The following is a 12,353-nucleotide window of genomic DNA, read 5'->3' on the forward strand; positions in this document are numbered from 1 at the left end:
AGCACCACAGAGAGGGTAGATAACTGTACCAGCACCACAGAGAAGGTAGATAACTGTACCAGCACCACAGAGAAGGTAGATAACTGTACCAGCACCACAGAGAAGGTAGATCACTGTACCAGCACCACAGAGAAGGTAGATCACTGTACCAGCACCACAGAGAAGGTAGATAACTGTACCAGCACCACAGAGAAGGTAGATAACTGTACCAGCACCACAGAGAAGGTAGATCACTGTACCAGCACCACAGAGAAGGTAGATCACTGTACCAGCACCACAGAGAAGGTAGATAACTGTACTGTCCAGGCCCCAGAATAATGACATGTGTCCATGCTGTGTCTCAGTGTCTCGGCCCCAGAATGATCGTGTCAAATGCAGCCGTTAGATCTAGAAGTAAGAGAACGGATACATGAAATGTGTCCATGCTGTGTCTCAGTGTCCAGGCCCCAGAATAATGAAATGTGTCCATGCTGTGTCTCAGTGTCCAGGCCCCAGAATAATGAAATGTGTCCATGCTGTGTCTCAGTGTCCAGGCCCCAGAATAATGAAATGTGTCCATGCTGTGTCTCAGTGTCTCGGCCCCAGAATAATAAAAAGTGTCCATGCTGTGTCTCAGTGTCCAGGCCCCAGAATAATGACATGTGTCCATGCTGTGTCTCAGTGTCTCGGCCCCAGAATAATAAAAAGTGTCCATGCTGTGTCTCAGTGTCCAGGCCCCAGAATAATGACATGTGTCCATGCTGTGGCCCCAGCCGCTGTCCACTGTTGCCAGACGCTGTATTAAAATCGAATGATCAATCGTGTCAAATGCAGCCGTTAGATCTAGAAGTAAGAGAACGGATACATGACATGTGTCCATGCTGTGTCTCTGTGTCTCTGTGTCTCAGTGTCCAGGCCCCAGAATAATGAAATGTGTCCATGCTGTGTCTCAGTGTCTCTGTGTCTCTGTGTCTCAGTGTCCAGGCCCCAGAATAATGAAATGTGACCATGCTGTGTCTCAGTGTCTCTGTGTCTCAGTGTCCAGGCCCCAGAATGACATGTGTCCATGCTGTGTCTCAGTGTCTCTGTGTCTCTGTGTCTCAGTGTCCAGGCCCCAGCCGCTGTCCACCGTCGCCAGACGCTGTGCGACGGACAGCGTGACGTCCAGAGCCGGCTTCTTCAAAAACGTCATGGCCAAGATAGAGGAGGTGTGGCTGTGCAAGTCGCCTCAGGCCTCCCCGAGCCGGAGGTGAGGAAAACCGCCTCCAAACCTTAAACACAATAAAAGTCTTTACATTTATGTTGTTGTGAATCCAGTCAAAACATGTTCAAAGAGGGGCTATTGGGGACTAAAAATGAAAGTACGTTTTACATTTTATGATACATACAGTACTGTTTTATATGTATTTATATGTATTGAATGCATTTTTATACGTATAGACTAGGGATGCACCGAAAATTCGGCCACCGAAAATATTCGGCCGAAAATGCCTAAAAATGTATTTTCGGCCTATTCGGTTTCGGCTCAAATAAGCCGAAAAATATCACCGAATAGTAGTAGTGGTCCTAAAGTTGTGAATCGAACTAAACTGCGAGGAAAACACACATGTACAACTTACAAGCCCAACGCGCTGTGCATTGCGATGGGTAGATAGATAGCTTGTAGATCTGCTACTTTCAGCGCAGGAAGGGTGCATGCTTATGACGCTCTTTAACTATGCATCATTCAGCAGCCCCCAGCCAGCGACACAACACACGAGCAGCAGTCACGGAATGCACAGGCAGATCCGACACAACTGTGCTTTCATCCACGATTCCATAGCCTTCTAAATCTTATTTCCCATCCACGGGCACAAGCAACGTGATAATAGCAGCTTCCACCCGATCTGTGGTGGTGTTCTGTTGACAAGGGAAGCTAGTAGCTAGCATGGGAGCTAACGTTAGTTTTAACACTATGTACTTTACATCCGTTCCCCAACCCTCGTCCCCTCACACTCGCTGCTGCGTTTACACGGGCAGACACAAAGACGAATGGGAATATCATTTGGAGCTTTAACAATGAATGATAGACTGTATCGTTGTCCACAGCAAGCAGACCTGTCAAAACGATACACTTCCCAAAACTCAGAGACATGCCAGTTGCCACCACCTATAAATTCAAACCCACCTCTGGAATATTGCTATCTCATTCCACTTTAATTTATTTTATTCCATAGTCTTAGTTTTTCTGTAATAAAGTTGTTTTTATTTGTTTTCTCATGTTCTCTTTGAAAAGTGTATTTAAGTACTCAGAGAAGCTTAATATAAATAATATTATTATCACTATTATTATTATTACTACTTGTTTTTATTGCCTATGCTTATGTAGAAAAAAAGCTCACTGCTCAGGTCAAATAGGCCTATTGATATGCGATTAAAATGTGATTAATTGAGATTAATTAATCACAAAGCCTCCAATTATTTAGATGCTTTTTAATGGACCCATAAGTGTTTATTATTTAAGTTAGGTTTTGCCATAATCATGTCTTTTGCCATAATCAGGTAGCTTTACAAGAAAGATGTATTCGGCTATTCGGTATTCGGTTTTCGGCCAACTGTTTCCTATATTCGGTATTCGGTTTCGGCCAAGAATTTCCCTTTCGGTGCATCCCTAGTATAGACCTCTCCTTATGCTGTGTTTTCTCCTCCAGTCCCAACCAGAGCCCTAAGGCTGTACTGACCTCTCCTTATGCTGTGTTCTGTACTGACCTCTCCTTATGCTGTGTTCTGTACTGACCTCTCCTTATGCTGTGTTCTGTACTGACCTCTCCTTATGCTGTGTTCTGTACTGACCTCTCCTTATGCTGTGTTTTCTCCTCCAGTCCCAACCAGAGCCCTAAGGCTGTGTCATTAGCCCTGCCTGAAGCCTTCCTGGGCACGCCCATCACCATGACCGCCAAAAGAAAGTCCAGGTGCGACCACACACACACACACACACACACACACACACACACACACACACAGGACAAACTATTAATAACAGACCTTTGTCCTCCTGGTGTCCAGGCGGTCAGACCTTTAATAACAGACCTTTGTCCTCCTGGTGTCCAGGCTGATGGACCTATAATAACAGACCTTTGTCCTCCTGGTGTCCAGGCTGTCAGACCTATAATAACAGACCTTTGTCCTCCTGGTGTCCAGGCTGTCAGACCTTTAATAACAGACCTTTGTCCTCCTGGTGTCCAGGCTGATGGACCTTTAATAACAGACCTTTGTCCTCCTGGTGTCCAGGCTGATGGACCTTTAATAACAGACCTTTGTCCTCCTGGTGTCCAGGCTGTCAGACCTTTAATAACAGACCTTTGTCCTCCTGGTGTCCAGGCTGTCAGACCTTTAATAACAGACCTTTGTCCTCCTGGTGTCCAGGCTGTCAGACCTTTAATAACAGACCTTTGTCCTCCTGGTGTCCAGGCTGATGGACCTATAATAATAGACCTTTGTCCTCCTGGTGTCCAGGCTGTCAGACCTTTAATAACAGACCTTTGTCCTCCTGGTGTACAGGCTGATGGACCTTTAATAACAGACCTTTGTCCTTCTGGTGTCCAGGCTGATGGACCTTTAATAACAGACCTTTGTCCTCCTGGTGTCCAGGCTGATGGACCTGGTGGTCCACCCCTCCTCTCAGACCCCTCGTCTCCTCCTGGTCACCCCGCCCAGACCTCTCAGCTCCTCCTCGGCTCCTCATAAGAGCATCAGTAAAGCTCCTGAGCTCCTGCTGCTGCAGACGCCACAGGTGGTCAAGGTGAGGCATATGTTCATATTTACATCACAGCTTCTGATCCATTTTCAAATCGGTGAAATTGGTGACCTGCTGAAATATGTGAACAGCTTGTGGACTTCAAAAGACGTGGGCCTGAATACCGCTAGGTTGAAACTCTGGACGTGGGCCTGAATACCGCTAGGTTGAAACTCTGCTGATGAACAAACTGCAACCATTTACATTCAGACACCGGCATCATTATGTGACTTCTCAAGGACCCCTGGGTGATTTTTGAAAAATCGTGAAAATGCGCCACAAATCTTTGAATATATATTCTTTCAGAGCGAACGTTGTTTTTATTTCGACATCAGGCCTAAATGGGTTAAACAATGTGAATGACCACCTTTTGACCTAAATAATATGTGTCCTCTCTCTCTCTCTCAGCGTGCCAGGGCTCTGTGTGCAGACCGACCCGTGTTCCCGGCCTTCACTCCTCAGTCCATCCTGCGTAGCAGTCTAAGGCCCTCCCCCGCCCCTTCCCCTGGCCCCTCCCCCAACGCCTCCCCAGCCCGCTCCAACACCCCCCCTCCTCCTCCCCCGTCGCGCAGCAAGGAGAGCCGCATCACCTTCATCGACCACACGGAGTCCACCGAGACGCCCGACGTGAAACACTGGAGCAACGGGGTGAGTGAACTCTACTTTGAGAACCTAGTGTTGGTCTATAATACACTCCAGAGTGATACTAGTGTTCTGACAATATAGGGAGTGTGTGTTTGGCAAAGTATTGCTTGACCTTTTATTTAAAAAATGTATGTACCGTATATTACCAAATAACAGCCCATGCTCAAATAGCCGTCCACTACCTAATAACGGCCTAGAATGAATAAAAAGGATAGTGCACGGAGGCGCGGCCTATGCTCCTGCGGGAGGTTTGCACATGCTCAGTGTAAACAGGAACTGCGATGATGGAGTGTTCCAGCAGAGGTGCTAGAGGCGCATGAGAGTTGCTGACACTGAACTGAAATAATAAAAAGAGAATAGTACAAAGTTGATTTTGTTTTTATTTTAAAAAATATATAAATTTCATAACTTTGGAAAAAATGTTGTGTATAACAGACTGAAAGATAAAGGACAAGTACATTCACTAAATGTTAATGTTTTTGTATATTTTCTTTCGTGGATTTTCCATGTTCTTTAGTACGTGTGTCGAACTTTTATTTTTGAGAAATGACAAAGGAACATGGATACTGTTCATGCAAGTGCTGTGGATGATACAAAACATTTGAAAGGGGAAGGCTGGCTGCTGTTTAATTCTCAACTGTTCTGGATCTCATTATTTACATCACAAGTTATGAGCTTTCTATCTATAGCACCTCTGCTGGAACACTCCATCATCACAGTTCCTGTTTACACTGAGCATGTGCAAACCTCCCGCAGGAGCCTAGGCCGCGCCTCCGTGCACTTAATAAACCAGACTAAAATCGCACGGATCGCGGGATATTAGTCTGGGGAGGCTCAGTTGGATTTCATTTCCAGGGCGGCGGGTTCAAACATTTCCTCTTTGACGCAATTGGTCAGAGCTACTGTCAGTCAAAGGTCTCAAGCGTTGAAAGTCACTGTACTAAAGCCCGCCCATATTGCATACCGTGTCCCTATTGGGCGCCCCATTTCTCTGGTGTAGGAAATGGGCGTACAATTGAGCCTCTCCAGACCGTAATCCGCCGGCAGGCAATTTTATTTTGCCAACGGCTGATTCGGTCTGGTTTATTAACCAGGCTACCGTGCACTATCCTTCTTATTCATTCTAGATAACGGCCCAGGTTCTGACACCATTTTGCGTAATAACCGCCTCCTTCAAATAACCGCCCTCCTCCATATAACGGCCCATGGGCCGTTATTTGCAAACTTAATCAGCCTCAGCCCTCATTTATAATATTATATGAGTGTTCACCGTGTTGAGTTTGCAGATCTCCGCACGCCAAGATCACCTCACAACAGCACAACACCAGTCCTCCACATCCATAAAATAAATCTAGGCTATAGTTTCACAAGTGCCCATGCAGCCTATATGCACAACCAATTGTTTTAATGCAAAGTGATATATATATATTCAGTGAAATGTTTATTGTCATCCGTGTATCTACAAGCAACAAGTGTTGCTTTGCTTGCAGATCATCCATTTTCGGTGCGCGGCGTGCGCCAGCCAGGTACAGTACTATAAAACACCGCCACCTCATAGCGCAACAAAAGTGTTGATATTTAAATCGTGCTATTCTCGGGCAATCTTCAACCGACTGTTCTAATTCCAAATGGCCTATAATCCGTGAAGTGTAAATTTTCATTGGGTGTATAATCCATGTTTTTTTATATGCTTTTATTAAATTATATGGAGTGAGATACATCAGTTCACGTGCACCGCATGGCTCTGCTTGACATTACATTTTCTATCGCCCGTAACGGTAACCTGTGGGGTTTATCCACTTGACTACACACAGTACTACAGTAGGCTGTGTGTAGTGTAGGCCTATAAATTATGATTTTATTCAATTGCAATCTACCGGTACGTAGGCCTACAGTTTATAATGAAATCATGTATTTGTCCGCTGCTTCCCCTTGCTCGATCAGAACATGTAGTACATCTGTGTGTTGATACGCTCCCTCGTACAATTAATTGCCTGCAATGTTTATTGTTTACCATACTAAAAAAGATGACTGCATTGATCTTTGATCCCAATCTTCTCTATATCGTTCCAATTTCAGTTCCTATTGGTTTGCTCCCAAGCTCTGAAACGTTCCTATACACCGGTCCACAACGCACAACATACAGTGTCGGCGTTTGTTACACACGATGTGTTTCCCATTCAATCGGGTCTACTCGTTTGTCATGCTCAAAAATGTTCCCCTGTCTTTCTGTCGGAGGCAGAGCCGTGTAGAGGAGAGAGTTGTGACCTCTCCGTTCACTGTTTATTCACGGAGCTTCATGAGTCACTGAGCGGTATGTTGTCGTCACTCTCTCTCTAAACGTCTCTGGTCTCCAGGCCGCGCTCCGCTCACCGCTCGTCTCTGAGCAAGATGGCGGCGCCCGCCTGTGTTGTTTTTATGACAAACTATAGTGGTTCTACAACGATTCCTACGTGGATTTTACTCTTTATAACGTAGGATGAGGTCGGATGGGCCTCCCACAAGTTTAATTCCCGCAATTATTTAATTAATTTTTTTACAATTCATATTCTACAACATTTCCAAATGTATTTTTACCCCATTTCCAGGCCTATGCATTAATTGTATGCTATCAATCCCCCCCAAGCAAGACAACATGGGAAAAAAAACGGATGGAAAAAAGTAACTAACACTATGTTGTTAGGTTGTTATTCATGAAATGATATCCAAACATTTTAATTCCAAATTAGCTTTTCTAGGCCTGTATTTCTTTTTTTAAATCACTGAATTTCATGGCGGTAGGAACCCTGTACACTTGTACAGTATTATTATATGTTGTTTTGTACAGTATACTTGTAAACACTTTACTGTATGTAATGTAGCTTCGTTTTTTTATTATTATTACGGTAATACCAGTTCCAGACAATATTTGCACTACATGTTACTGTATGTATATACTGAAACCAAATAATGGCCCTGTGCAGGCCGGTGCAAAAATAATTAACAGCCTATGGCAAATAACGGCCCGGCTCCTTATAACCGAATCGATTTTGCATATTAGCAGCCCGGGCTACTATTTGGTAATATACGGTAACCACATTTGTCAGTAGAAACAAAGTCTCCGTTGTTGTTTCCTTAGATGGCAGCAGACGCTGAGATCAGCCTGCTGACCAGAGGCTCTCCGCTGATGAAGTCCTCCCATCAGAGCTGGACGCCTCACGACGACCAGGAGCCTCACGTGAAGTTCCTGCCGCCGGAAGGCGGCGTCCCGTCTCCCTCGGAGAGCGACTCCTCCCTCCCGGAGGTCCCTGCGGCGCCGCCGGGCCTCGGTGGTCTGGGTCCGGGCCTCGGTGGTCTGGGTCCGGGCTTGGACCTCGGTGGTCTGGGCCCGTGCTTGGACACCAGCCAGGCTTCGGTCCGCTCCACGGACTCCAGCCCGGAGGCTTCTGTCCGCTCCACGGACACCAGCCTGGAGTTCCACGACGCTCCTCTTCTGGAAGACCTGGTGAGGGAAGCGGACGAGGTTGATCTGAACGTCGTCAAACCTCCTCCGGTCGAACTGACGAGGCCTCCCCTCGGACAGGACAAGACACCGACCGCTGAACCGGAAGAACGCCAGGACGAAGCGTCTGAGGACCTGGAGGAGGCCATGGAGGTGTGTCTGGATCAGGAAGCTGGAGAGAAGGTGGAGGAATCTACTCGGAATCCAGGTAATCTCATGGGAAGGGCTTTATTCTGCTGTTCTGAGGTTTACAATTTAGGCATTTATCAAACGCTCTTAATCCTATCCAGAGCGATTTACATTGGGCAATAACAAAAATCATGGTAATAAATCACATACATAAAAAGTAGTATTCAAGAAACATGCGTAAGCTAAGAACGTAAGTGAGGGAGGGGCACTAATATATTAAAGTCTAACTCATGTTGATTAGGTGATGTAATGGTGATGTAAAACAAACCGTGCCAACACAAACGTTCAGAAGGATTAACCCATTCTGAACGGGAATCCCTTTTGGTGTTTTATTATAAGCATTATGTTATATGCTTTAGCTATTGAAAAATAGCAGATCTACAAGCTCATAGGTCTGCTGTTTGGGGGGGGAAAAAGAAATCTTTGAAAATATATGCCTTCTGAGCAAACGTTTTTAACTCAAATCTTTGCTTCTGGGGGTTCCCTGGAACAACATATTTTCAGACGGGGGTCGGCGGCCAGTTACATTATATTTTTGGTGGTCCTTGACATGAAAATCTTTGAGCACCACTGATATAGAAACAAGAGTTTTTCAGAAAACTGTACAGTCTGCTTGACGACATTGTCTGACTTACTCCCACTCCTTGTTTTCTGTACCTTAGGCGGTAACCAGGAGGAGGAAGTGGCTGAGGTTATGAGCCCCGAACCCGAGGCAGAAGAAACTCACAGCCAGTCAGAGAAAGCTGCTAATCTGATGGATGTGCAATCTGAGGCTCCAGAGGCTGTGAAGACGATAGAAGACACAGAACCTGCTCTAGAAACCACAACAGGTGATGTTTCCTCTCTTTAAACTATAGGAACCACAACAGGTGATGTTTCCTCTCTTTAAACTATAGGAACCCACAACAGGTGATGTTTCCTCTCTTTAAACTATAGGAACCACAACAGGTGATGTTTCCTCTCTTTAAACTATAGGAACCACAACAGGTGATGTTTCCTCTCTTTAAACTATAGAACCCACAACAGGTGATGTTTCCTCTCTTTAAACTATATAAACCACAATAGGTGATGTTTCCTCTCTTTAAACTATAGAACCCACAACAGGTGATGTTTCCTCTCTTTAAACTATAGGAACCACAACAGGTGATGTTTCCTCTCTTTAAACTATAGAACCCACAACAGGTGATGTTTCCTCTCTTTAAACTATATAAACCACAACAGGTGATGTTTCCTCTCTTTAAACTATAGGAACCACAACAGGTGATGTTTCCTCTCTTTAAACTATAGAACCCACAACAGGTGATGTTTCCTCTCTTTAAACTATAGGAACCACAACAGGTGATGTTTCCTCTCTTTAAACTCTAGAAACCACAACAGGTGATGTTTCCTCTCTTTTTTTTTTTAATACTGTTTTTAATAGGCATTTTTGTAAGACAATTTCAGATTTAGACAATGATAATAAGTAATTCAGTTAAATAAAAATGAAAAAAATAACAGGCAATGTAAATGTTCCACATACAGTATAATAAAAAAGACATAAGTGTAAAACAAAAAAACAGTTAAACAATGACAAGTGTGAACAGACAAACAAAACAGACAACAGGACAGACACTCTTGCTCTCAAACTTCCAACATGTTATGAATTAAGTAAGTTAGACATTCTTTTTTAAATAATAAAAAAAACACTCAGTTCCTTTTCTTTCAGTTCCTTTTCTTTCTTTCCAATTTTCTATTGTGCTATCTATTGTGTAGGAGGGGTTAGCGTGCACCTATTAAAATATTCAATGAAGGGTTGCCATGTCTGGTAGAACCTATCTTCACTCCCTCTCAATTCAAATTTAATCTTTTCCAATTGTAAGTAATGCATAACATCCTTCATAAGTGAAGTGTGAGTTGGAACCTGTGCTTGTTTCCAATTCAACAGTATCAGTCTGCGAGCCAGTAGAGTCACATATTTTACCATGTTATATTGGAAAGTAGACAGTTATGTTTCCTCTCTTTAAACTATACTGGAGCGTTGCCTGTTGGGCACTGTTCTACTTGGAACGATGCAAGTTCTAAGACAGTCAGTATTTAATAGTATTTAATTTTAAACTGATCTTATTGTGTATTCTCTGGATTAAACATAATGGAGAATTGATAATAGCATTGATTACAGTGTGTAAACTTACACTGAAGGTTTGTTTCAGATCTGACAGAGTTCGTAGAGCAACAGCTGTTTGGAGACGAGTCGGACGGCTCCACGTCTCCTCTGAGTCGCTCTGCCACGCCGGAGGCCTTAAAGACCCACGCAGACCTAGAAGCAGTAGAAGACACAGCACCTGCAGATCTAGAAGACACAGAACCTGCTGCTCCAGGACCCGTGGAGCCTCTGGAACCGGCTCTAGAATCCTCAGCAGGTGAACTTTCCTCTTTAACCCATTTTGGCCTGAGATCAGATTCTAAAAATGTCTGTTTTCTGAAAAAGCAATGTTTCTATGTCAGTTGTTCTTCGATTTTTCACAAATAGCAGACCTACAAGCTCGTAGCGCGCCACTCGGTGGCGCGCTACGAGCTTGTAGATCTGCTATTTTTCAATAGTCAGTATTACATTTAACCCATTTAGACCCGAGGACGGCTTGTTTTTCTTCCCCCTGAACAGACCTGACAGAATGTGTTTTTCTTCCCCCTGAACAGACCTGACAGAATGTGTTTTTCTTCCCCCTGAACAGACCTGACGGAATGTGTTTTTCGTCCCCTAGACCTGACAGAATGTGTTTTTCTTCCCCCTAGACCTGACAGAATGTGTTTTTCTTCCCCCTAGACCTGACAGAATGTGTTTTTCGTCCCCCGTAACAGATCTGACAGACTTCGTAGAGCAACAGCTGTTTGGAGACGACTCTGACTCGTCTCCTCTGACTCGCTCTGGGATCCACGAGGTCTCTACCAGGTAAACCACAGCCTCCTCTCCATCTCTAGATACTAGTGGTGTCAAAACATATCCATATGAATCGCTAATCGATTTTACTATTGCTACATGCGTGCAAATACAATAGGTACAAGCATTCCTTTGTCCCTCTGTCAATCACACTCCTAAACAGTGTCCTTGCAGAGGGCAGACAGGGTAGGGGTCGAAGGTGATGAGGTGATGTTCTTCTTTGTTATGTTAGGTATGTTGGTGTGTGGTTTTTTAATGTTGTACGGGTCACTATGTGCCTTTTGTTGTATTGTATTGTATCTGTATGCTGCAGGGCGGGTCCTTGGGGTCCAAGACAAATTTCTTCCTTGGAAGACAAAATAAAGAAACCTTGAACCTTGATCGATGCACGTGTGTCTGGATCGGTCAAAATAGCATCAGTGTATACATTAAATACCGGCTAACGGCAACCTCGGTGAGGCCAGTACAGTCACCATGACCGGTCCACATGAGGACCCTGACCGGTCCAGAACCGCTCTGGACACGGACATTAAAAGTCTGAATCTTTTGTCTTGGTTTCTTCCCAGTGAACCAGAAGCTGAAGATCTTCCCGTTTCAACCTCCCAGAAATTGGAGATGTCCGTCTGCTCCTCAGAGCCCAGCGCCACCGACTCTCACTGTGAGCACACACACACACACACACACACACACACACACACACACACACACACAGAGATCCCAGCGCCAGAGACTCTCACTGTAAGAGTACACACACACACACACACACACACACACACAGAGATCCCAGCGCCACAGACTCCCACTGTAAGAACACACACACACACCTCAGCGCCACAGACTCTCACTGTAAGAGTACACACACACACACACACACACACACACACAGAGCCCAGCGCCACAGACTCCCACTGTAAGAGGCTACACACACATTCACAACATGAAACAAAGAAGAACAGTGTCGTAACCTGCTGACTGTGTTTCCAGCCGTAGTGACTGTGAACGACAGCGAGGATCTTTCTAGCGCTGCCTCTGAGGACGAGGATGTTGAGTCTGACGGGACCGAGGAGGAGGAGGAGGAGGATGGTACTGAAGAAGAGGAGGAAGATGAAGAGGAGGAGGAGGAGGAGGAGGACTCTGGCAGCGAGGTGGAGATCATAGAGGAGGTGCCTGCTCTCAAGCCACACCCACACCCCGATCTCTTCCTGGACCACACCCACTACCTATCGGAGCAGGAGGCGGCCGTGCTGTCATTGGTTCCCCCTGAAACCGGTCTGAAGGTAACAGTCATGTTCGACTCCATCTCGTCTCACTCACTTTAATCATGTTCTAATAGAAGGCAGAATGCACGACTCCATCTCGTCTGTCTC

The 12,353-nt window shown here is 45.1% G+C and overlaps 1 protein-coding gene across 2 annotated transcripts in view; it reads left to right on the forward strand.

Moving 5' to 3' along the window:
* Positions 1–12,353, forward strand: part of ahctf1 (AT hook containing transcription factor 1) — a 61,373-nt gene that overhangs the window by 37,802 nt on the left and 11,218 nt on the right. For both annotated transcript variants that reach the window (XM_080768872.1, XM_080768871.1), the window contains 10 exons: positions 1,084–1,228; positions 2,841–2,930; positions 3,610–3,760; positions 4,163–4,402; positions 7,518–8,088; positions 8,732–8,899; positions 10,259–10,468; positions 10,908–10,998; positions 11,553–11,644; positions 11,971–12,263. In XM_080768872.1, coding sequence (XP_080624998.1) covers positions 1,084–1,228; positions 2,841–2,930; positions 3,610–3,760; positions 4,163–4,402; positions 7,518–8,088; positions 8,732–8,899; positions 10,259–10,468; positions 10,908–10,998; positions 11,553–11,644; positions 11,971–12,263 — 2,051 coding nt within the window. The remainder of the gene's footprint in view (positions 1–1,083; positions 1,229–2,840; positions 2,931–3,609; positions 3,761–4,162; positions 4,403–7,517; positions 8,089–8,731; positions 8,900–10,258; positions 10,469–10,907; positions 10,999–11,552; positions 11,645–11,970; positions 12,264–12,353) is intronic.

This window comes from Protomyctophum bolini (genome assembly GCF_963924005.1).
Source record: "Protomyctophum bolini genome assembly, chromosome: 1".
In the NCBI taxonomy this organism is placed as follows: domain Eukaryota; kingdom Metazoa; phylum Chordata; class Actinopteri; order Myctophiformes; family Myctophidae; genus Protomyctophum; species Protomyctophum bolini.